The 26,171-nt window shown below is 42.2% G+C and overlaps 1 protein-coding gene across 1 annotated transcript in view; it reads right to left on the minus strand.

The window, feature by feature from the left end:
- Positions 1-1,052: 1,052 nt before the first annotated feature.
- Positions 1,053-26,171, minus strand: part of SEMA5A (semaphorin 5A) — a 306,611-nt gene continuing 281,492 nt past the window's right edge. The window contains exons 17-20 of the mRNA XM_030927820.1: positions 24,730-24,885; positions 23,273-23,320; positions 17,245-17,456; positions 1,053-3,449 (exon numbers count right to left, since the gene is read on the minus strand). Coding sequence (XP_030783680.1) covers positions 3,330-3,449; positions 17,245-17,456; positions 23,273-23,320; positions 24,730-24,885 — 536 coding nt within the window. The 3' untranslated portion in view covers positions 1,053-3,329. The remainder of the gene's footprint in view (positions 3,450-17,244; positions 17,457-23,272; positions 23,321-24,729; positions 24,886-26,171) is intronic.

Here is a 26,171-nt window from a genome sequence, read left to right on the forward strand (position 1 = left end):
AAGCTGAGATGCCTCATGTAAGTCACAAGAAGCAGCAGCATAGAAATATGCTTGGAGTGGAATGGGGAGTTCTAGAAGGAATGCCACGAGTCTGAAGACTGTGGTTCTTCCGTGCGGTGGAGCCTGACCACGTGTCCCCTGAGTTCCTTAGAATTCACTAAGTCCATATCATTCAGAGGTTACAAAACCAGAGGTTACAAAACCCCAGTTTCACCAAAGTCACATGTCTCTGGAGCTAAAGGAAGCCCACATGTTGTGCAGTGTACAGAAATTCTGTTCTTCTTCCTGTAAACTGTCAGTACACTGTAAAATCAATATTAGATGGTGATGAGTCTAGCCTCAAGAAAGGACCCTGAATAGCACTGGGAGTCACTTTCAAAGAATTTAAATGTAAGACTAAAGCCAGCTTCCTCATGAAAACCAGCCAATCTCCAACTGTATTCAGAAATAACTTTAGAAGTTAAATAGTGATTAATGTCATTTTACATCAGGTGCAGACAGGTGTAGCTTAAAACTATTTGTTGCTTTTTGTTCCACTTGTACCAAAAAAAAAAAAAAAAAAAAAAGAAAAAAAGAAAAAGAATAAGGGAAGAATTAAAGAAGAAAGGAAAGAAGAAAAGAAGGCAGGAAGGAAGAACAAAAGGAGTGAATGAAGGACAAAAACAAAGATAAAGAGAGAATGAAAAGGTCATTTAGGAATTTAAAATGTGAACCACAGAGTTTCACCAGGACTCCCAAACAGCCCAGTCCTAAGGAAGAATGGCTTTATGAAGGAGGTTCCAAGACAGGGGAGAGATCGCACTGTGAAAGCCCAACGTGGAAGGGTTCACTCATTAAGCATGGAGTACGGAGCCAGAACACGTGAACGGGAGCTACACAGTGATGGAGAAACACAACTTATTCCACAGCTGGTAAAAATACTTAGAATATACCTGAAATTATCTAAACACTTGCTATTCTGTCAAATAAAAGAGAGAAAGAAAGGAAGAGAGAGAAACAATGTTCCTTTGAACAGTGTGGTAGGAAACAAAAATGGGATTCTTTTGCAATGCTAATTTCAAAGGTTTATATTATTAACACCACGAAGATCCTGTAGTGAGGGGGGGTGTTTTCCCAAGTCACTGCAAAATAGTCATTAAAGACCAGCTTCGATGGCATTTAGAAACCATTTCCCATCAATTCCAGTGAAGCATTCTTGAAATATTAGAATTCTCTTTCCCAGGGAAAATAAAATGTCCCTTTAAGCTTACAAAATATTAGGGAAGAAGACTAAAAAATAACTAAAACGTGCTACATAGTGATAATTTTTTTTTTCTTACAAGAAAGTGATGAGATGAGTTGAAATACCTTATGAAAATCCACCCTAGGAACAATTAGAGAATGAGCTGGCTAGATTTCCCCTACTGAGTATGGGCTTTGATCATGTGCATATAGACAGAAGACTCTGACATATGAGGAATGCGTGAGAGGCAACATGAACTCCCCACTGCAAAGACCCTGAATGTCATTTACTTGCAATCCAAAAGAACTTACAGAGCCCACCTGCCATTTCAATACCATGTCATTTCTGTAAATTTGGGTATATTTATATTTTGAACTCAATATTCATTATTAAACATAGAATTCTTCTAACACTTTCTGAAATTGTTTCTTGAAATTGGAAACTAGGGTAAGGGTAAAAAGCACATATGCTAATAAAATTCTGTGTTCCTTAGTACCCCTACTATATATTTTTTCATAGATCTGAAGGTTCATTTGTCAGTAAGAACACATTTCCATGTCTACCCAGAACTTTAGCACATGGTTAGAGGCATCAGATGAACTTTTTCAATCGTGTTATTATTTTCAATATTTATTCAACTAACTGCCATATGTTATGTATCAGTTGTTTGTGAGAAACGTATATATTTTTTTCCGGTGACCTCCGTGAATGGTGTTATCACACTCTTAAATGCTTATCGATGATCAATGATGAGACCACAGGGATCCCAAAAACCCTTACTTCCAGCTATCCTGACTTCCCAAGGTGCACCTTGAAATGCTGTTGCCTCCATGCAGGGAGAGGCGAGGGTGGATGGACTGGTTGGGTGGGAAGGCAGCACTGAAATAAAAGAAAAGGCACCAGAGCTGAGCATCTCCTGCTCCCCTGGCCTGGAGGCAGCAAGTAACAGCAGAAACTGGGGGTACCACTTCGTATGGACTTGGCGGACTCCAGAAAGCCAGCTTTACATGGCATTAATGCTCTTGGTAGGGGCTGATTACCCACACATTGGTTATATCAGAGAGATGAAAAATAAAACATTGATTATCATTAATATCAGTTCCTTCAATATTCTCTATAACATAAAAAAGTTGCTTTTAGTTATAATTTAGTATTTTCAGTACTTTCACTAATTGACATCATAAATGTTCAAGATTTTCTTTGCAGGGAGAGAGGAGGTGTGGAGTCTATCCAAACGCTAAGTAAGTGGTTGGTTATTTTACAGACTGGCTCTTCAGGACATTACTATGGACCAGACAGGTGGGCTTCCAGGTCAACCGCATGGCAAGGAACTTCCTAGAATGCCATGAAATCCAAAAGTCAGAATAAGGCGAGTTTTGCAGCAACCTGCAGAACACATCCACGCTTCCTTGTGCCTGCGCCACTGCTCCGCTCCCTCCACCAGCAATGGCACAGAAACTGCATCAGGAGCAAGGTGAGGTGCCTCACAGTCAACTGTAACCTCTGCAGATGTGGGCCAGGTAGAATTCCTGTGCTTCCCAGGCAAGATGAAAACACACAAGCTGCTTCCAAGAATCCCATAGCTTTATCCAGATTTGGGAAGTTGGGCGATCCATGGTGAATAATTGTTTGGCCACATTCTTTTTCTTCATTTTTTGAAATATTATGGACCTAAGCACTTCTTGTGGAGGGAGCAGGTCTCTCAGAAAAAGTGCCTATTTTCTTGAATTAAAACATCATGAAGATTTGCACCCCAAAGCAAGAAGACATTCATATTTCTAAAGACTCCTTCCAATGTGGGTGGCACATTTATAAAACAAAGCTCAAAAAACAAACCAATGGACTGGTCAGAAAAATAGGATGAACACAATTAAAAACTTCACACCCTGATTCATTCAACAATGGTCAAGATTTTCACGATGTCATATTTCAATTTTTGTTGCTTTTAAAAATGTGTATTTTTGGCAGCAATGGGACACTCCAGTGGCTTGAAATGCACTTGAAATGTATCCAAACTTCAACTCTGAAGCCTCAGAAACATGGACAGTCATGGGGCACAGGCCTTGAGGAACTGGGGATTTACAAGAAGCCAAAAACATAAGAACTGTTAGTACTCATCATAATTATTGAGATCTGTAAAGTAGGCGTTAGAATAGGTCTTCCCAGTGAGATGTGGGTTGAAGTATTTGTTTCTTTCCTCTAGGATCAAGTTGTTTTTGTTAAATGCCTGGAAAATATATTAAGAAAAAAAAACAGGTTTAAGAATGCTAAGTAAATGAGGATGACTATTATGTTGAATTTGAGCTCTCTGCTAAGGCTCCATTATTTTAAAATATGTTTTCTTATTTATTTGCTTCCCCAGATTATTTGCCTCATGGAGGACTTGCCTAATTACCAGAATAAGGTTGGCAGTTTGTGATATCTTCTGGTTAAGTTTTCAACTTCAGCTATGAAGTTACCAAGAGAAGCAGGGGGTTAGAAAACCCAATTCTAAATCTCTAGAAAACCTAAAACTCTAATGATTTCAAATTAACAGACAGTTTGAATGTAACTGAATATATATAACTGAATTCATATTCATATAACTGAATAGATATGTAAGTAGCTTTCAGATGACCATGGGTGAGTACATTTATCAGAGACCTTGGCGGAACTTATTTAAGTAAGGGCATCAGGTTTCAAATACCTTAACTGCTTTTCATTCTGAACTTGTTAGAAGGTGATCACTGTAGCCATTTTCTGTGCATAGTCATTAAAGTCACCTGCAGTTTCAAAGAGTCTCAACTGAGCCAGATAGAAGATATATATGGAGAGGGATAAAATGAAGATGAAGGAGGGTGCCCAGAAGCCATCTGTCCAGGATTAGTCTCGGCAAAGTATCAGAAAAATGTTCTAGCAGGATTCGTTAAAAGACTGGGCAGCTGTCTGTGCCTTCAAGGTCCTTTACCTTCATGGCAGAAACATTTCTGATTATCTTAAAAATGGCTGTTGAATCTTCAGTGGGAACACAGGACTGGGTAAATTGCCTTCTGATGCCCGTAGTAACAGTGACCAGAGACAAGAAGATGTGTTGGAATCACGCTCAGAGGAACCCTTTTCTTCTCTTTTCTTTATTATTATTATTATTATTATTATTATTATTATTATTATACTTTAAGTTCTAGGGTACATGTGCATAACGTGCAGGTTTGTTACATATGTATACTTGTGCCATGTTGGTGTGATGCACCCATCAACTTGTCAGCACCCATCAATTCGTCATTTATATCAGGTATAACTCCCAATGCAATCCCTCCCCCCTCCCCCCTCCCCATGATAGGCCCCAGTGCGTGATGTTCCCCTTCCCGAGTCCAAGTGATCTCATTGTTCAGTTCCCACCTATGAGTGAGAACATGCAGTGTTTGGTTTTCTGTTCTTGTGATAGTTTGCTAAGAATGATGGTTTCCAGCTGCATCCATGTCCCTACAAAGGATGCAAACTCATCCTTTTTGATGGCTGCATAGTATTCCATGGTGTATATGTGCCACATTTTCTTAATCCAGTCTGTCACAGATGGACATTTGGGTTGATTCCAAGTCTTTGCTATTGTGAATAGTGCCGCAATAAACATACGTGTGCATGTGTCTTTATAGCAGCATGATTTATAATCCTTTGGGTATATACCCAGTAGTGGGATGGCTGGGTCATATGGTACATCTAGTTCTAGATCCTTGAGGAATTGCCATACTGTTTTTCATAATGGTTGAACTAGTTTACAATCCCAGCAACAGTGTAAAAGTGTTCCTATTTCTCCACATCCTCTCCAGCACCTGTTGTTTCCTGACTTTTTAATGATTGCCATTCTAACTGGTGTGAGATGGCATCTCATTGTGGTTTTGATTTGCATTTCTCTGATGGCGAGTGATGATGAGCATTTTTCATGTGTCTGTTGGCTGTATGAATGTTTTCTTTTGAGAAATGTCTGTTCATATCCTTTGCCCACTTTTTGATGGGGTTGTTTTTTTCTTGTAAATTTGTTTGAGTTCTTTGTAGGTTCTGGATATCAGCCCTTTGTCATATGAGTAGATTGCAAAAATTTTCTCCCATTCTGTAGGTTGCCTGTTCAATCTGATGGTAGTTTCTTTTGCTGTGCAGAAGCTCTTTAGTGTAATTAGATCCCATGTGTCAATTTTGGCTTTTGCTGCCGTTGCTTTTGGTGTTTTAGACATGAAGTACTTGCCCACGCCTGTGTCCTGAATGGTACTACCTAGGTTTTCTTCTATGGTTTTTATGGTATTAGGTCTAACATTTAAGTCTCTAATCCATCTTGAATTAATCTTCGTATAAGGAGTAAGGAAAGGATCCAGTTTCAGCTTTCTACTTATGGCTAGCCAATTTTCCCAGCACCATTTATTAAATAGGGAATCCTTTCCCCATTTCTTGTTTCTCTCAGGTTTGTCAAAGATCAGATGGCTGTAGATGTGTGATGTTATTTCTGAGGACTCTGTTCTGTTCCATTGGTCTATATCTCTGTTTTGGTACCAGTACCATGCTGTTTTGGTGACTGTAGCCTTGTAGTATAGTTTGAAGTCAGATAGCGTGATGCCTCCAGCTTTGTTCTTTTGACTTAGGATTGTCTTGGCAATGCGGGCTCTTTTTTGGTTCCATATGAACTTTAAAGCAGTTTTTTCCAATTCTGTGAAGAAAGTCATTGGTAGCTTGATGGGGATGGCATTGAATCTATAAATAACCTTGGGGAGTACGGCCATTTTCACGATATTGATTCTTCCTATCCACGAGCATGGTATGTTCTTCCATTTGTTTGTGTCCTCTTTGATTTCACTGAGCAGTGGTTTGTAGTTCTCCTTGAAGAGGCCTTTACATCCCTTGTAAGTTGGATTCCTAGGTATTTTATTCTCTTTGAAGCAATTGTGAATGGAAGTTCATTCATGATTTGGCTCTCTGCTTGTCTGTTACTGGTGTATAAGAATGCTTGTGATTTTTGCACATTAATTTTGAATCCTGAGACTTTGCTGAAGTTGCTTATCAGCTTAAGGAGATTTTGGGCTGAGACAGTGGGGTTTTCTGAATATACAATCATGTCATCTGCAAACAGGGGCAATTTGACTTCTTCTTTTCCTAACTGAATAACCTTCATTTCTTTCTCTTGCCTGATGGCCCTAGCCAGAACTTCCAACACTGTGTTGAATAGGAGCAGTGAGAGAGGGCATCCCTGTCTTGTGCCAGTTTTCAAAGGGAACTTTTCCAGTTTTTGCCCATTCAGTATGATATTGGCTGTGGGTTTGTCATAAATAGCTCTTATTATTTTGAGGTACGTTCCATCAATACCGAATTTATTGAGCATTTTTAGCATGAAGGGCTGTTGAATTTTGTCAAAAGCCTTTTCTGCATCTACTGAGATAATCATGGGGTTCTTGTCTTTGGTCCTGTTTATATGCTGGATTACGTTTATTGATTTGCATATGTTGAACCAGCCTTGCATCCCAGGGATGAAGCCCACTTGATCCTGGTGGATAAGCTTTTTGATGTGCTGCTGAATCCAGTTTGCTCGTATTTTATTGAGGATTTTTGCATCGATGTTCATCAGGGATATTGGTCTAAAATTCTCTTTTTTTGTTGTGTCTCTGCCAGGCTTTGGTATCAGGATGATGTTGGCCTCATAAAATGAGTTAGGGAGGATTCCCTCTTTTTCTATTGATTGGAAGAATTTCAGAAGGAATGGTACCAGCTCCTCCTTGTACCTCTGGTAGAATTCAGCTGTGAATCCATCTGGTCCTGGACTTTTTTTGGTGGGTAGGCTATTAATTATTGCCTCAATTTCAGAGCCTGCTATTGGTCTATTCAGGGATTCAACTTCTTCCCGGTTTAGTCTTGGAAGAGTGTAAGTGTCCAGGAAATTATCCATTTCTTCTAGATCTTCTAGTTGATTTGCGTAGAGGTGTTTATAGTATTCTCTGATGGTAGTTTGTATTTCTGTGGGGTCGGTGGTGATACCCATTTATCATTTTTTATTGCGTCTATTTGATTCTTCTCTCTTTTCTTCTTTATTAGTCTTGCTAGCAGTCTGTCAATTTTGTTGATGTTTTCAAAAAACCAACTCCTGGATTCATTGATGTTTTGGAGGGTTTTTTGTGTCTCTATCTCCTTCAGTTCTGCTCTGATCTTAGTTATTTCTTGCCTTCTGCTAGCTTTTGAATGTGTTTGCTCTTGCCTCTCTAGTTCTTTTAATTGTGATGTTAGAGTGTCAATTTTAGATCTTTCCTGCTTTCTCTTGTGGGCATTTAGTGCTATAAATTTCCCTCTACAAACTGCTTTAAATGTGTCCCAGAGATTCTGGTATGTTGTATCTTTGTTCTCATTGGTTTCAAAGAACATCTTTATTTCTGCCTTCATTTCGTTATATACCCAGTAGTCATTGAGGAGCAGGTTGTTCAGTTTCCATGTAGTTGAGCGGTTTTGATTGAGTTTCTTGGTCCTGAGTTCTAGTTTGATTGCACTGTGGTCTGAGAGACAGTTTGTTATAATTTCTGTTCTTTTACATTTGCTGAGGAGTGCTTTACTTCCAATTATGTGGTCAATTTTGGAATAAGTGCGATGTGGTGCTGAGAAGAATGTATATTCTGTTGATTTGGGGTGGAGAGTTCTATAGATGTCTATTAGATCCACTTGGTGCAGAGATGAGTTCAATTCCTGGATATCCTTAACTTTCTGTCTCGTTGATCTGTCTAATGTTGACAGTGGGGTGTTGAAGTCTCCCATTATTATTGTATGGGAGTCTAAGTCTCTTTGTAAGTCTCTAAGGACTTGCTTTATGAATCTGGGTGCTCCTGTATTGGGTGCATATATATTTAGGAGAGTTAGCTCTTCCTGTTGAATTGATCCCTTTACCATTATGTAATGGCCTTCTTTGTCTCTTTTGATCTTTGATGGTTTAAAGTCTGTTTTATCAGAGACTAGGATTGCAACCCCTGCTTTTTTTTGTTCTCCATTTGCCTGGTAGATCTTCCTCCATCCCTTTATTTTGAGCCTATGTATGTCTCTGCATGTGAGATGGGTCTCCTGAATACAGCAGACTGATTGGTGTTGACTCTTTATCCAGTTTGCCAGTCTGTGTCTTTTAATTGGAGCATTTAGTCCATTTACATTCAAGGTTACTATTGTTATGTGTGAACTTGATCCTGCCATTATGATATTAACTGGTTATTTTGCTCGTTAGTTGATGCAGTTTCTTCCTAGCCTCGATGGTCTTTACATTTTGGCATGTTTTTGCAATGGCTGGTACCGGTTGTTCCTTTCCATGTTTAGGGCTTCCTTCAGGGTCTCTTGTAAGGCAGGCCTGGTGGTGACAAAATCTCTAAGCATTTGCTTATCTGTAAAGGATTTTATTTCTCTTTCACTTATGAAACTTAGTTTGGCTGGATATGAAATTCTGGGTTTAAAATTCTTTTCTTTAAGAATGTTGAATATTGGACCCCACTCTCTTCTGGCTTGTAGAGTTTCTGCCAAGAGATCTGCTGTTAGTTTGATGGGCTTCCATTTGTGGGTAACCCGACCTTTCTCTCTGGCTGCCCTTAAGATTCTTTCCTTCATTTCAACTTTGGTGAATCTGGCAATTATGTGTCTTGGAGTGGCTCTTCTCGAGGAGTATCTTTGTGGCATTCTCTGTATTTCCTGAATTTGAATGTTGGCCTGCCCTACTAGGTTGGGGAAGTTCTCCTGGATGATATCCTGAAGAGTGTTTTCCAACTTGGTTCCATTTTCCCCCTCACTTTCAGGCACCCCAATCAGACGTAGATTTGGTCTTTTTACATAATCCCATACTTCTTGCAGGCTTTGTTCATTTCTTTTTCTTCTTTTTTCTTTTGGTTTCTCTTCTCGCTTCGTTTCATTCATTGGATCCTCAATCGCTGATATTCTTTCTTCCAGTTGATCGAGTTGGTTACTGAATCTTGTGCATTTGTCACGTATTTCTCGTGTCATGGTTTTCATCTCTGTCATTTCTTTTATGACCTTCTCTGCCTTAATTATTCTAGCTGTCAATTCTTCCACTCTTTTATCAAGATTTTTAGTTTCTTTGCACGGGGTACGTAATTCCTCCTTTAGCTCTGAGAATTTTGATGGACTGAAGCCTTCTTCTCTCATCTCGTCAAAGTCATTCTCTGACCAGCTTCGATCCGTTGCTGGCGATGGGCTGCGCTCCTTTGCAGGGGGAGATGCGCTCTTATTTTTTGAATTTCCAGCTTTTCTGCCCTGCTTTTTCCCCATCTTTGTGGTTTTATCTGCCTCTGGTCTTTGATGGTGGTGACGTACTGATGGGGTTTTGGTATAGGTGTCCTTCCTGTTTGATAGTTTTCCTTCTAACACTCAGGACCCTCAGCTGCAGGTCTGTTGGAGATTGCTTGAGGTCCACTCCAGACCCTGTTTGCCTGGGTATCAGCAGCAGAGGTTGCAGAAGATAGAATATTTCTGAACAGCGAGTGTACCTGTCTGATTCTTACTTTGGCAGCTTCCTCTCAGGGGTGTACTCCACCCTGTGAGGTGTGGGGTGTCAGACTGCCCCTAGTGGGGGATGTCTCCCAGTTAGGCTACTCAGGGGTCAGGGACCCACTTGAGCAGGCAGTCTGTCCCTTCTCAGATCCCAACCTCCGTGTTGGGAGATCCACTGCTCTCTTCAAAGCTGTCAGACAGAGTCGTTTGCGTCTGCAGAGGTTTCTGCTTTTTCTTTTGTTGTTGTTGTTTAGCTGTGCCCTGTCCCCAGAGATGGAGTCTACAGAGACAGGCAGGTTTCCTTGAGCTGCTGTGAGCTCCACCCAGTTCGAGCTTCCCAGCGGCTTTGTTTACCTACTTAAGCCCCAGCAATGGCGGGCGCCCCTCCCCCAGCCTCGCTGCTGCCTTGCAGTTAGATCGCAGACTGCTGTGCTAGCAATGAGGGAGGCTCCGTGGCCGTGGGACCTTCCCGGCCAGGTGTGCGATATAATCTCCTGGTGTGCCCATTTGCTTAAAGCGCAGTATTGGGGTGGGAGTTACCCGATTTTCCAGGTGTTGTGTGTCTCATTTCTCCTGGCTAGGAAAAGGGATTCCCTTTCCCCTTGCACTTCCCAGGTGAGGCGATGCCTCGCCCTGCTTCAGCTCTCGCTGGTCGGGCTGCAGCAGCTGACTAGCACCGATTGTCCGGCACTCCCTAGTGAGATGACCCCAGTATCTCAGTTGAAAATGCAGAAATCACCGGTCTTCTGTGTCGCTCTCGCTGGGAGTTGGAGACTGGAGCTGTTCCTATTCGGCCATCTTGCTCCGCCCTCAGGAACCCTTTTCTTAAGATCCAAATGTTTGTTTTGAAAACTCTTGTTCATGGAAGAAGCTCGTGCTCCTCTTCTAGCCTCCTCCCTACTCTAGGAGCTAATTTCTGAGAGGCTAGGAAGGGCGTGTTATTAATTCCTGGTGCTTCATTCCCCAGATCTACCATCTGAGTAGCAGGGGAGATGCTCATGGCTTGTGGATCTTGGTTTAAGCAGGGTCCAAGGGGAAAAGTCAGTTGGTGTGTCTCCATTCAGGTGGTGGAAAATAGAGGCCATGTGGCTGAGAGGAGACAAGTATGGACATTGTGGCTCCTGGGACATAAGGTCTCCCAGCCACCTGAAGTCGCAAGGGCTAAAGATGGTCCTTATTCTCACAGAGGAAGAAAATTCAATTTCAAAGGAAACCACCACAGCAGAGAAAAGGCATCAAAATACTCCCTCCGAGTGTTATGGGAAACCAGGCACCCAGCAGAATTATCAAAATTTACTTAAACTTAGCTCAGGAGATTTCCCTCCATTCATGTGGGTAATAAGGGAGGTTGGGTGCAATGGACAGAAGCCCTTGATGTCTTTCCAGCTACACCCTCACCTCTGTGTACACACAGTTAGAACAAAGCCTCATGTTCTTTAGGACATTTAAACCTCACAACAGCAATACAGGAGCATGTACTCATATCCATTTTAAAGATAAATAAACTAAGGTTCAAAGAAGTAAGTAACTTGTACTCTGAACCATAATGTGAAGTGCCTCAAGTAAAAACCACATTTATTTTGCTAGGCACTGTTCAAAGCATTTTAGACAAATGACCCCATTTAATTCTCATTTTCTCCAGTTTATAGAGGAGAAAATGGTGGCTGAGTGAATGAAAAGAACTAGCACAGGTTTACCCAGGTATACATGCTGTCCACCCATGAGCCAGGCCTGTGAGGTTCTAAGCTGATACCCACCCCACTTCCTCCTCAGAATGCGAATGGAACTAACCATTTACTCTAAACTCCTGGGTCAAATCCTGGATTAATTACTCATGGGGGAAATTAAGAACACACATCACCCAACACCAGGTACAGCAATTTTACATTCTGTAGAGTTGAAAAGCCTTTACTCTGCTTGAACATTATTTAAAGATAGTTCTTATAATAATAGAAGATGGCTGAATAGGAACAGCTCCAGTCTCCAACTCCCAGCGTGAGCGACACAGAAGACCGGTGATTTCTGCATTTTCAACTGAGGTACTGGGGTCATCTCACTAGGGAGTGCCGGACAATCGGTGCTGGTCAGCTGCTGCAGCCTGACCAGTGAGAGCTGAAGCAGGGCGAGGCATCGCCTCACCTGGAAGCGCAAGGGGGAAGGGGATCCGTTTTCCTAGCCAGGGGAACTGAGACACACAACACCTGGAAAATCGGGTAACTCCCACCCCAATACTGCGCTGTAAGCATACAGGCACACCAGGAGAATATATCCCAATCCTGGCCGGGAGGGTCCCACGCCCACGAAGCCTCCCTCACTGCTAACACAGCAGTCTGCCGCGATCTATCCGCAAGGCAGCAGCGAGGCTGGGGGAGGGGCGCCCACCATTGCTGAGGCTTAAGTAGGTAAACAAAGCCGCTGGGAAGCTGGAACTGGGTGGAGCTCACAGCAGATCAAGGAAGCCTGCCTGTCTCTGTAGTCTCCACCTCTGGGGACAGCGCACAGCTGAAGACCAACAGGGGAAGTAGCAGGAGCCGGTGCAGACGCGAACGACTCTGTCTGACAGCTTTGGGGAGAGCCGTGGATCTCCCAACGCTCAGGCTGAGATATGAGAAGGGACAGACTGCCCGCTCAGGTGTGTCCCTGACCCCTGAGTATCAGCGATTGAGGATCAGATGAATGAAATGAAGCGAGAAGAGAAACCAAAAGAAAAAAGAAGAAAAAGAAATGAGCAAAGCCTGCAAGAAGTATGGGATTATGTAAAAAGACCAAATCTACGTCTGATTGGGGTGCCTGAAAGTGAGGGGGAAAATGGAACCAAGTTGGAAAACACTCTTCAGGATATCATCCAGGAGAACTTCCCCAACCTAGTAGGGCAGGCCAACATTCAAATTCAGGAAATACAGAGAATGCCACAAAGATACTCCTCCAGAAGAGCAACTCCAAGACACATAATTGCCAGATTCACCAAAGTTGAAATGAAGGAAAAAATCTTAAGGGCAGCCAGAGAGAAAGGTCGGGTTACCCACAAAGGGAAGCCCATCAGACTAACAGCAGATCTCTCGGCAGAAACTCTACAAGCCAGAAGAGAGTGGGGGCCAATATTCAACGTTCTTAAAGAAAAGAATTTTAAACCCAGAATTTCATATCCAGCCAAACTAAGTTTCATAAGTGAAGGAGAAATGAAATCCTTTACAGATAAGCAAATGCTTAGAGATTTTGTCACCACCAGGCCTGCCTTACAAGAGACCCTGAAGGAAGCCCTAAACATGGAAAGGAACAACCGGTACCAGCCATTGCAAAAACATGCCAAAATGTAAAGACCATCGAGGCTAGGAAGAAACTGCATCAACTAACGAGCAAAATAACCAGTTAATATCATAATGGCAGGATCAAGTTCACACATAACAATATTAACCTTAAATGTTAATGGACTAAATGCTCCAATTAAAAGACACAGACTGGCAAACTGGATAAAGAGTCAAGACCCATCAGTCTGCTGTATTCAGGAGACCCATCTCACATGCAGAGACATACATAGGCTCAAAATAAAGGGATGGAGGAAGATCTACCAAGCAAATGGAGAACAAAAAAAAGCAGGGGTTGCAATCCTTGTCTCTGATAAAACAGACTTTAAACCATCAAAGATCAAAAGAGACAAAGAAGGCCATTACATAATGGTAAAGGGATCAATTCAACAGGAAGAGCTAACTCTCCTAAATATATATGCACCCAATACAGGAGCACCCAGATTCATAAAGCAAGTCCTTAGAGACTTACAAAGAGACTTAGACTCCCATACAATAATAATGGGAGACTTCAACACCCCACTGTCAACATTAGACAGATCAACGAGACAGAAAGTTAACAAGGATATCCAGGAATTGAACTCATCTCTGCACCAAGCGGACCTAATAGACATCTATAGAACTCTCCACCCCAAATCAACAGAATATACATTCTTCTCAGCACCACATCGCACTTATTCCAAAATTGACCACATAATTGGAAGTAAAGCACTCCTCAGCAAATGTAAAAGAACAGAAATTATAACAAACTGTCTCTCAGACCACAGTGCAATCAAACTAGAACTCAGGACCAAGAAACTCAATCAAAACCGCTCTACTACATGGAAACTGAACAACCTGCTCCTGAATGACTACTGGGTACATAACGAAATGAAAGCGGAAATAAAGATGTTCTTTGAAACCAATGAGAACAAAGATACAACATACCAGAATCTCTGGGACACATTGAAAGCAGTGTGTAGAGGGAAATTTATAGCACTAAATGCCCACAAGAGAAAGCAGGAAAGATCTAAAATTGACACTCTAACATCACAATTAAAAGAACTAGAGAGGCAAGAGCAAACACATTCAAAAGCTAGCAGAAGGCAAGAAATAACTAAGATCAGAGCAGAACTGAAGGAGATAGAGACACAAAAAACCCTCCAAAACATCAATGAATCCAGGAGTTGGTTTTTTGAAAAGATCAACAAAATTGACAGACCGCTAGCAAGGCTAATAAAGAAGAAAAGAGAGAGGAATCAAATAGATGCAATAAAAAATGATAAAGGGGATATCACCACTGACCCCACAGAAATACAAACTACCATCAGAGAATACTATAAACGCCTCTACGCAAATCAACTAGAAAATCTAGAAGAAATGGATAATTTCCTGGACACTTACACTCTCCCAAGGCTAAACCAGGAAGAAGTTGAATCCCTGAATAGACCAATAGCAGGCTCTGAAATTGAGGCAATAATTAATAGCCTACCCACCAAAAAAAGTCCAGGACCAGATGGATTCACAGCTGAATTCTACCAGAGGTACAAGGAGGAGCTGGTACCATTCCTTCTGAAACTATTCCAATCAATAGAAAAAGAGGGAATCCTCCCTAACTCATTTTATGAGGCCAACATCATCCTGATACCAAAGCCTGGCAGAGACACAACAAAAAAAGAGAATTTTAGACCAATATCCCTGATGAACATTGATGCAAAAATTCTCAATAAAATACTGGCAAACTGGATTCAGCAGCACATCAAAAAGCTTATCCACCATGATCAAGTGGGCTTCATCCCTGGGATGCAAGGCTGGTTCAACATATGCAAATCAATAAACGTAATCCAGCATATAAACAGAACCAAAGACAAGAACCACATGATTGTCTCAAAAGATGCAGAAAAGGCTTTTGACAAAATTCAACAGCCCTTCATGCTAAAAACGCTCAATAAATTCGGTATTGATGGAATGTACCTCAAAATAATAAGAGCTATTTATGACAAACCCACAGCTAATATCATACTGAATGGGCAAAAACTGGAAAAATTCCCTTTGAAAACTGGCACAAGACAGGGATGCCCTCTCTCACCACTCCTATTCAACATAGTGTTGGAAGTTCTGGCTAGGGCAATCAGGCAAGAGAAAGAAATCAAGGGTATCCAGTAAGGAAAAGAAGAAGTCAAATTGTCCCTGTTTGCAGATGACATGGATTGTATATTTAGAAAACCCCATCGTCTCAGCCCAAAATCTCCTTAAGCTGATAAGCAACTTCAGCAAAGTCTCAGGATACAAAATTAATGTGCAAAAATCACAAGCATTCTTATACACCAGTAACAGACAAGCAGAGAGCCAAATCAGGAATGAACTTCCATTCACAATTGCTTCAAAGAGAATAAAATACCTAGGAATCCAGCTTACAAGGGATGTAAAGGACCTCTTCAAGGAGAACTACAAACCACTGCTCAGTGAAATCAAAGAGGACACAAACAAATGGAAGAACATACCATGCTGATGGATAGGAAGAATCAATATCGTGAAAATGGCCATACTCCCCAAGGTTATTTATAGATTCAATGCCATCCCCATCAAGCTACCAATGAGTTTCTTCACAGAATTGGAAAAAACTGCTTTAAAGTTCATATGGAACCAAAAAAGAGCCCGCATTGCCAAGACAATCCTAAGTCAAAAGAACAAAGCTGGAGGCGTCACGCTACCTGACTTCAAACTATACTACAAGGCTACAGTAACCAAAACAGCATGGTACTGGTACCAAAACAGAGATATAGACCAATGGAACAGAACAGAGTCCTCAGAAATAATACCGCACATCTACAGCCATCTGATCTTTGACAAACCTGAGAGAAACAAGAAATGGGGAAAGGATTCCCTATTTAATAAATGGTGCTGGGAAAATTGGCTAGCCATAAGTAGAAAGCTGAAACTGGATCCTTTCCTTACCCCTTATACGAAGATTAATTCAAGATGGATTAGAGACTTAAATGTTAGACCTAATACCATAAAAACCCTAGAAGAAAATCTAGGTAGTACCATTCAGGACATAGGCATGGGCAAGGACTTCATGTCTAAAACACCAAAAGCAACGGCAGCAAAAGCAAAAATTGACAAATGGGATCTAATTAAACTAAAGAGCTTTTGCACAGCAAAAGAAACTACCATCAGAGTGAACAGGCAACCTACAGAATGGGAGAAAATTTTTGCAACCTACTCATCTGACAAAGGGCTAATATCCAGAATCTACAAAGAACTCAAACAAATACACGAGAAAAAAACAAACAACCCCATCAAAAAGTGGGGAAAGGATATGAACAGACATTTCTCAAAAGAAGATATTCATACAGCCAACAGACACATGAAAAAATGCTCATCATCACTCGCCATCAGAGAAATGCAAATCAAAACCACAATGAGATACCATCTCACACCAGTTAGAATGGCAATCATTAAGAAGTCAGGAAACAACAGGTGTTGGAGAGGATGTGGAGAAATAGGAACACTTTTACACTGTTGGTGGGATTGTAAACTAGTTCAACCATTATGGAAAACAGTATGGCAATTCCTCAAGGATCTAGAACTAGATGTACCATATGACCCAGGCATCCCACTACTGGGTATATACCCAAAGGATTATAAATTATTCTACTACAAAGACACATGTACACGTATGTTTATTGCGGCACTATTCACAATAGCAAAGACTTGGAATCAACCCAAATGTCCATCGGTGACAGACTGGATTAAGAAAATGTGGCACATATACACCATGGAATACTATGCAGCCATCAAAAAGGATGAGTTTGCATCCTTTGTAGGGACATGGATGCAGCTGGAAACCATCATTCTTAGCAAACTATCACAAGAAGAGAAAACCAAACACCGCATGTTCTCACTCATAGGTGTGAACTGAACAATGAGATCACTTGGACTCGGGAAGGGGAACATCACGCACTGGGGCCTATCATGGGGAGGGGGGAGGAGGGAGGGATTGCATTGGGGAGTTATACATGATATAAATGATGAATTGATGGGTGCTGACGAGTTGATGGGTGCAGCACACCAACATGGCATAAGTATACATATGTAACAAACCTGCACGTTATGCACATGTACCCTAGAACTTAAAGTATAATAAAAAAAAAAAAAAAGAAAAATAATAATAATAATAATAATAAAGGTAGGGTCCACCCACCTTCTGTGCACACCTGGCTGCCACTGTCGCTGCCGACTCCTTACCTTGATGGCCTCCACCGAGTCGTACTTGTCCAGTTTGTTGATGTGGTTGGTGATGCTGGTATTAAGGGGGGCGGGTGAGACGGGGTGGATGACAGTCGCATCGTGGGATTGCTGCTGGTACCTCTGGCAGTAGGTGTAGACGAGCAGGGTGAGGAGGCAGCCAAGGATGGAGCTGCTCAGCCCCACGGCGATCATGTGGAACATGTTGAACTCTAGGGAGCCAAGAGCAAAGTGATGCCACATTTGAAAAGAACATCCTGCCTAGCTACTCAAAACGCTAGGATGAAAAGAGAAAGTCAAAATGAAAAGCCTCATCCCCATTCCCAAATTAAAGAAACCAGCATTCTTAAGTATTTTGTTGGAAATGTCGTGACCATCAAGAAACTTCTCCAGAGCGAGCGCAGAATATTTTTTTTTTTTTTTTTTTTTTTGAGATGGAGTTTCACCCTTGTTGCCCAGGCTGGAGTGCAATGGTGTGATCTCAGCTCACCACAACCTCCACCTCCTGGGTTCAAGTGATTCTCTTGCCTCAGCCCCCCACGTAGCTGGGATTACAGACATGTGCCACTACACCTGGCTAATTTTGTATTTTTAGTAGAGACTGGGTTTCTCCATGTTGGTCAGGCTAGTCTCAAACTCCAACCTCAGGTGACCCGCCAGTCTCGGCCTCTCAAAGTGTTGGGATTACAGGCAAGAGCCACCATGCCAGGGGGAGCGCAGGGTATTTTAAATTCATTCTCTTACGGATGATAGTCCTTTGGAGTGACCTTAAACTTTAATACACTGCCAGAAGCATTTTTTTTTAATTTAAAGGTTTGTACAACAGTGTTCTTCTGCTTCAAGTTCAGCCTAATCTGTAGTGTGCAAGGTTTCTGCAGAAAAGGTTATTTGTGCTCTTCAATGGGTTGGGCCTCCCTGTGTGCAGCAGGGCTGTGTCCTGAAAACAAGGGAGAAGCAGCTACTCTCCCAACCTACTGCTCATCTGCAAACCAGACTGCTTTTAGCCCTCTCTCCATTTCATCCTATTTAAAATGTTTTCTATTCACATAAACTCATAGTTTCCATTATATTTTTTGAGTATGAATATGTACACATTAGAAAGTGCAAAAAGGTCTACAGGAAAGATCCTTTTCTACAAGTAACTATTATAAGCACTTTCTCCTGTGCCCTTCCAGAGACACTCGGCACATATGTGTGCTCTGTGTGTGGTGTCAATACTCTCCTGTGTGCCACTTTTCTCACTTATGTTGTATTTTGAAGGTCTTGTCAAGAAAATGGTTGACTAAAAAGAAATAAGGGATTTGTGTTCAATCAATAAAATATGATCTTTTAAACAGTCATGAAATGACCTTCTTTTCCCCAATGTTTTCCTATTTAATGGCATCTCTTCTGTTTCATTATTTTCCTGGAGTTATGAATACAAAGCATTCAGAAAATTTGCCAGCATGGACTTATATCTCTAAAATAGGATTGGCTCAAGTGACATCAAGGCACCATACCAAGGCCTGTGTTATATCTCAGGAAACAACAAAGACAACAGATATTCCTTGTGTGTGTTGGTAAAATACTACTATTAAAGTTTCAAGCCTTTCCGGAAACGAAGGCAGCATCTGGGCAGTGCCACAGCGCTGGGTTTCGGGAGAACTGGGTGAAGCAGAACAGGGCCTTATCTTCCTCTGTGTTGTTGGAACCAAGTGGCTGCTGCCCATGGGGTACTGGCCTCATGTGCCACCTACTCAGAGCACATCCTGAGGACACCAGCTTTCCTCCAGGGTGTCTCCTCCACACACCACCAGGGTGAGGGGCGGTGTCACCAATACCTTTCCCTGACCTGTCAACCCTGCACCCAGAGGGACAATTGGAGCTATGTGCTGAGCATCACTGCAATGCTGGCAAGTCTGCCTGGCTACAGAGCAAGATTTTCCAGGCTCTAGAGATAATGAGAAGAGCCTGCGGGTTTGCCCCTGAACCCAGAGTCTGTGTGCATCTTAACCAGCCCAGTCTCCTCCCCAGGGATTTTCTGAGCCGCCTTCCCTGTGCTCATGAAGGGACTCCATCCTGCCAATGCTGACCCATGGGGCTCTAACACTTGGTGTCAAAAGGAGGGACACTGTTCACTGAGTGCCCACCAGACCTAGGTCTATGGGGCTCTGTTTGAGTACTTTCTGAACCTCCTGTAACCCTCCAGTGGCTGAGAGGCCTCAGGGAAGCTGAACCTACAGTCAGGAGATGCCATCAAGGCCTCACCTGTGATACGTGGCAGAGGTTGGCTATCTCTCTTTGTCCCTAAACCCTGAACATTCCCCTCTAAGCTGTGCTCCTTGGCTGCTCCAGATGTGTTCCAGGAACCCAGGACTTTGGAGCTGGATCTGCCCCCTCGGGTACATGGACACTATGAAGGGAGGCTGCCTTCCCTCTGACTCACTGTCAGGCAGAACTCCCAAGACAATCCTGACCACTGAAGTCCCAGTGGACAATGCAGTTCCTAGCACAGGTGCCCAATGTGGTCAGCACTAAGGGCTGGATCATCCCAGACGACAGCACTAGAACATTCCAAAAGGATCACCCACTCCCTGACAACCACCTCAGTTTTTCACTCGCAGCTTAGTTGGTCAATGGTTTCAGAATCTTTGGCATTTCCTGACGCTGTGATGAAGCCTCTAGGGCTGTAGAACCACCAACCTGGGACAGCCGGATAAAGCATCCAGGAGGCATTCCACCAGCAGCCACTGGGACTTTAACTGTAACACTGACGCTGTACTTAGATAAGCAAGAGCTGATTTCACACAAGTTCTTACTTCTCTGTATTTCAGCTGCTAGCGCTCCCCAGGGTCAATGCCTTGTACCGAAGGAAACACTTCCTACTGCACTGATAACCCATGTTTCATTATAACACAGGGAAGATGCATAGTGGTCTCTATATGCAGATACTGTGTCACTAGTCAAATGAATCATTCCAACAGGTGCCTGGGAAGGGCTGGGGCCAGCTGACATCTTTATGACGATTACATAGTCTTTATGTCTCATGCAACTAAAAATAGCTCTCTAAGATGAAAAATTTCAGTGGAAGCACATTTTTCTGCATGGGGAAAGTAGTGCCCATTAAATTTCCTGTGAATGTGCTTACTGTCATTCTTTCCTTTGAATATGATTTTCTGCTGTTGATTTTGATCAGTAAAGATGGAATACAGACCAACTACGCTGTTGGTTCAATTGACTAATTTTCTGTACAAAGTTTGATTGATTTTCCAACAAAATGAAAAAAAAAGATAAAAAGATGCCTATGTTGTCAAAAACATCCTTGCTAGGTAACTGTTTTCAACTATTAGCCCTACAATAAGATTCATCTAAACTGCCTATGCCATTGTGCCAGGGCCAGTGCCAGCAGCCTAAAGATCTAAAAAAAAAAAAAAAAAAAAATCCATTCTGAATATCTCAGAGAAGTTCAACTTCCTGTGCTTTAACCAATAGCATCTCAAGGCTTGTGCAGCCATTAGGCATAGCTGGTTCAGACCCACAGAAGTAGTATTTTAAGGTGGGGATGGGCTTTGCACAAGGTTCTCCTGGGTGCTCAAGGCCCTTGAAGGTCTTCCACAGGGTAACTCAGGCTCAGCGGGAGGAAAGTGAACTGCACACGTCTGGCAGCAGGCACAAATATCTAGCCAGCTCTGCTGAGGCATCAGCTGTTTGAGCCTCAGGCTCTGCATGGCCTCCCTGAGAATGGGAACGCTTATAAACTCTGCTCCACTCTTGACCTACTGTCCTTGATGACAGCAGAGAGTCATGGACTCTGGGTGTTGTCCAATAGTGTTACTTAACCAGGGCTACTGTGGCTGGAGCCTCCCGAGTACTTATTGCTTTTGAGTACTTATTGTCAGGGCTCTTCCTACGGTGCTTTGGGTTCAAAACTCACACTGGATCCCACTGGCTAAATTCCATGTGTGCACTTGGGCCAGTGACATCACCCCTCTGAGCCTCATGGTCTCCATTTATAAAATGCAGATTAAATACATAAGCACTGTTCCTTTTCTATAATTCCCAAGTGCAAAATCTCTGAAAAGTAATGTTTCCTCAGTCATCTGGTATTAAAATGTCACTGACCTGACCCATTTTCTGTAGATCTGAGCAGAACTTCTAGGAAGACCCTTACTTAGCATCTTCACTTTTTCAACATCTCACAGCAGCATTGTTAAGGAGATTGGTTGTAGAACAACCCCAGGCCCTGTGCAGGTGTCATGTAATTAAAGGCCCTACGTACCCTTCTACCATCTGAAAACTGCTGAGTTCCAAAACCCTTCTCTATCTCCAGAGGTGTTACATGAAGAAATGTGGATCCTGGTGCCTACATGAATGCTCCTTGTGAGGACCAAATGGACTTTGTACCATATTCTTGTCTATAACATGTAAAACAGTGTAGAGCACACAATTACTGATCTAAAAACATTAGAGGGTACTAATTGGCATGATCATTTTTATGTGAACTGGTTGCATATTCATCTTGTAGTTGGATCCCACGTTAGCAACAGCCAGTTAGTGAACTCACTCCACTGACTGAGCTCAGACACCTAACATTGCCCTTCTGAGGCACTGGGGTCTCTGATTATATGATTGCTTGTCAGAGGGCCTGAGACTGCCTGGGTACCCATCACAAGCTCAATGGTCTTCACACAACTGACACAGAGCAGGTGTTCAGCAAGGTTTACTGAATGAATGAATGAATGAATGAATGAACTAACAGACTGCTGACTGAGCAGACAGAATGTCACAGATAGTGAGCTCTTTTATTAATTAATTAATTAATTTATTTTTGATATAGGGTCTCGTTCTGTCACCCAGGCTGGAATGCAGTGGCACGATCTCAGCTCACTGCAACCTCCGCCTCCCAGGTTCAAGAGATTCTCCTGCCTCAGCCTCTCCAGTAGCTGGGACTACAGGTGTGTGGCACCATGTTGGCTAATTTTTATATTTTTTGTTAGAGATGGTGTTTTACCATGTTGGCAAGGCTAGTCTTGAACTCCTGACCTCAGGTGATCTGTCTGCCTCGGCCTCCCAAAGTGCTGGGATTACAGGCGTGAGCCACTGTGCCCAGCCAGTAAGCTCCTAACCAAGGTAGTTGATAATGGTAGTTAGGAATGATACATTCCTGAAACAGGCCTATGAAGCTTCAGGTTCCGTGTGAACATGTCAGAGGCAATGTTGGACTGGGCTCTCTGGGACACCCTGTGGAATAGATTAGGGGAGCAAATGGGAATCTATCATCATCAGTCACACATGTGGAAGTGAAGGTCTCAATGTAGACATTGGCTCAGATTCTGAAAGGCGGACATGGGCTATTCCTTGGTTGCTGGACAGCCAACCTCTCTATCCAGGCATGTTTACAATACCGACAAGTACTTTGTGGGTATATGTAAGGCACAGACTGTAAAGTCCAAATTTGTCATGGACTTGAACCAGATAATGTTGTCTTTGACATTCAGGGTGGCAGCAGGTTTGAAAAATTCCTCTGGCACTATAGGTATAACCTTATACCTCATTATAGTTTAGTCATTTCAGTGGGTTGCAGATTGGAGGCTAGCTGCCATGGATTTGTTGTATAAATATAAACAAATTGTTTGAATTCTACTTTACTCATGAAACTAGCTGTAGTGAATACCAAGACCACTGGTTCATAAAGCTTAGCATCCATCAGAATCACCTGCAGGGTGAATTGAACCACCGACTGCTGGGACCTTCCCAGGGAGGTCCAGATTCTGTGGATCAAGGTGGGTCCTGAGGATGTGCATTCCCATCGAGCTCCCAGGCCATGCTCTTGACGTGGGTCTAGGCACCCCACTTTGAGAACCACCAATCTGCACATCAAATATTGACTATTAGCATTTATGCCAAGGTAGAATGCCTGGGATCCAAGACTTTCTCCAGTTTTTCATTCTTGGCCAAGAGGCAGAAACATTATAGAAAACATGCAGGAAGGGAAATGATTAGAATATATCAGTATACCCATTACAATTACTTAAAAGGAATAACATACCTCCACACCTTTTCTCTTCTACGCTACTGGATCTTGCCACAGATACTTCTGGAAAAATAAAAGTCAAATCACAATGTGTAAAAGGTGTTGGGAAGACAGTTCACATTCATGCTTTGTGTATGTTTGTCTAATGATTCTGAATTTTATGTGACACAAAGTTTCAAAAGCCTGATTAATTATCAGAAAAATTCTACTTGTTCATTTGCTTGTTTTAACCAACATGATATGGATTTGGCCAAATCACTTTGACTGGGGAGAGATGAGATTCATTTATCACAGAAAGATAATGCTATGGTCTCTTGGGTTGAAAGCAGGGAATGTGCTCATTTTCCATTTCAAGGTGTCCTGCCAGGGGTGAACCCCCTGCTCTGTCCAACACACAGAGTACTCCTATGGTATTCTTGCTTCTGAGACTTGTTCCATCAAAGCCAGTGTTGTCACCTTCCCAGCAGAGGGATGGCCCATTCACCAGAGCTCAAGGACGTCTCCAGAACAAGTGAAGTCCCTCTTCAGGAGGCCCCTGATCTCTTTGCATGCCACACATGAAACCCACAGCAGGATGCAGAGAGAGGCCGCATCTCTGACGTGTTTTAACTCCCGAGGATAAAATATTACTCAGGAGTATAGAAACACCATCCTTTCCTGTACTGATTTTTTATTAGACAACAAGAATTAAAAATATGAGTATGGTTAAAAAGGAAAACAGTAACAACCACTCTTATAGTTCTGTGTCATACATGATTGAGGTATGGTGTACTAATTTTCTCTAAAATAGTATCTTCTACACAGACGAAAGAAAACAAATAAAACTGGCTTATAAAATTCAACTCTACTATTTATTTGTAAGAGGCTGGTCCACGTAATAGTCCTAAGGCACACAGTGGACATATGCTCAATGATTTATGCATTCGTATAGCACCTTGTTACAGTGAGCGTACAACAGGTGACCAGCTATCACCAACAACTATGACTTTACCATGAAAAGCTGGCAGAATGAGGGCCAACCTATTCTCCAACAGGAGAATAATGATGCATTTCTACCTTCCCAAGTATATTAAAGACTGCATAAAGAGAATGGTGTTTTTTCTCTGTGTACCAGTGCATATACAGCGAGCATTGCCTAAACATTTAACCTAATGTTAAAATAACCAAATAACTAAATCAGATTTAGTAATAACCAAATATTTTCATTTTTTGAGCAAAGTCTTCTGATTGTATTATAGTCAATAAACTGCAAAAGACACTTTGCCTAAGAAATCTTAAACTCATGAACTGAATTCACGTTTAAATCTGCAGTTATCTATAGACCTACATTTTAAACACCTTGAAACTACAGGGCTTGATAGAATCATCCCTATATCACCAAATAAGCCAAATACACCTCTGACCGATGAATCATTTTCTCTCTCCATGTTGGAAGCGATTTTGTTCTTATTGATAGATACCTCTGCTCTTACCTGGGATGAAATTAGAGTCAAACACACACGGCCGGCTCTCCGTGGTGTTCCCGGAGCACTGGCTGCCCACGGGGAACAGGAGGATGCACTGGCGGGCACGGACTTGGACACCAGAAGCTTCGCACTCAGACCAGTCCGACCACTCTGACCAGCTCTCTGCAGAGATCAGAAGAGGGGAGATGGGGTGGAATAGCTAATAGGCTCAATCATCCTGGACTCACTGGCAAGTTACATATGTGATTTCTGGATTCCACAACATGTTTTTAATGGTTCTGTGCATCAGTAAGATGTAGTTGTATCATCTAACAGGTCCAGAACATACAGTACACATGAGGATGAATAAAAATGCCTGCACTGGTATAGATATGATCAGATATCATGTGCTTAAAATAAACTTCCTAAGACAAACATTATTTTAACGTTGTAAAGTAATTGTATTTATACACTCAGTAAGTGAATCCATGAGACCCAGCTGTGTGTGTACCATCAGCAGCAGAGGCACATACGTCATCAATGCAGGTGCCATTTCACTATGGGTAATGCTCCCCTCAAAGAGCGTCAAATGCTTTCCTGGAAATTCTCTACTTCCTCTGTGCTCAGGCAAGAGAAATAATTGTGTGCTCATGAAGCTCCCAGATTGCTCAAAGGGAGTCTGAGGCTACACAATTACTTTCTCTTCTGTCATAAAAACAATTCTTCAGAGTCAACGTGCCAAAATCAGGCTACCCTTAAGGTAGAATTCATCTTATCTCATGTCTGCTGTCTCTGAAGAGATAACGTCAATGCATAAGTCTCGGGTCAAGGCCAAAAGATGGGCATTGACAGGAAACTTGACCCCCAAGTGGAATATTTACTAGGATTTGTGAAATTCACCCAGTCATACAAACGTGTGAAAAGGAAGGAGTAACACTGCTATATAAGAGGGTTAAAAAAGTAAACTCTCAATATTGTTTATGAAATTTTAGCCCTGATAATAAGGTATTTTTCCATGCAATTTGCTTTTTTCCCCTTTTTAAATAGAAGCATCCACTTTGCAGTGGCAGGGAAAATTTTAAAATCAAACCTGTGCCTTGTTCGAGGTAAAGGATGCAATGTTTCCTTAGGAATGCAGAAAGTGTCAGTTTTTGGAATGACAGTGAGAATCTGGCTTCAAGGCCCTTTTCAATATACATAGAACCTTCTAGAAAGATGTGCAGGAGCAAGCTAAAAACAAAAGTGCGTGTTTCAATGTCAAAGTCAGACGAAGAAAAGAAGAGCTCATTTTCATTCCAGGTGGTTCCTTCATGTCAGTAAACCAAGCTATTTGTGATGTGGTGGTGGTGGTGGAGTCCCTGGGCACCTACATCAGCCACAGGGAGCTTGCAGCCAGGAGCTCCCACACCCACGGGCCCATGTCTGGCTTCTGTGAGTTGCACTTCACAGCGGTGCTCCCTGCTCCCCAC

Source organism: Rhinopithecus roxellana, chromosome 3 (assembly GCF_007565055.1).
Source record: "Rhinopithecus roxellana isolate Shanxi Qingling chromosome 3, ASM756505v1, whole genome shotgun sequence".
NCBI classification, from domain to species: Eukaryota; Metazoa; Chordata; class Mammalia; order Primates; family Cercopithecidae; genus Rhinopithecus; species Rhinopithecus roxellana.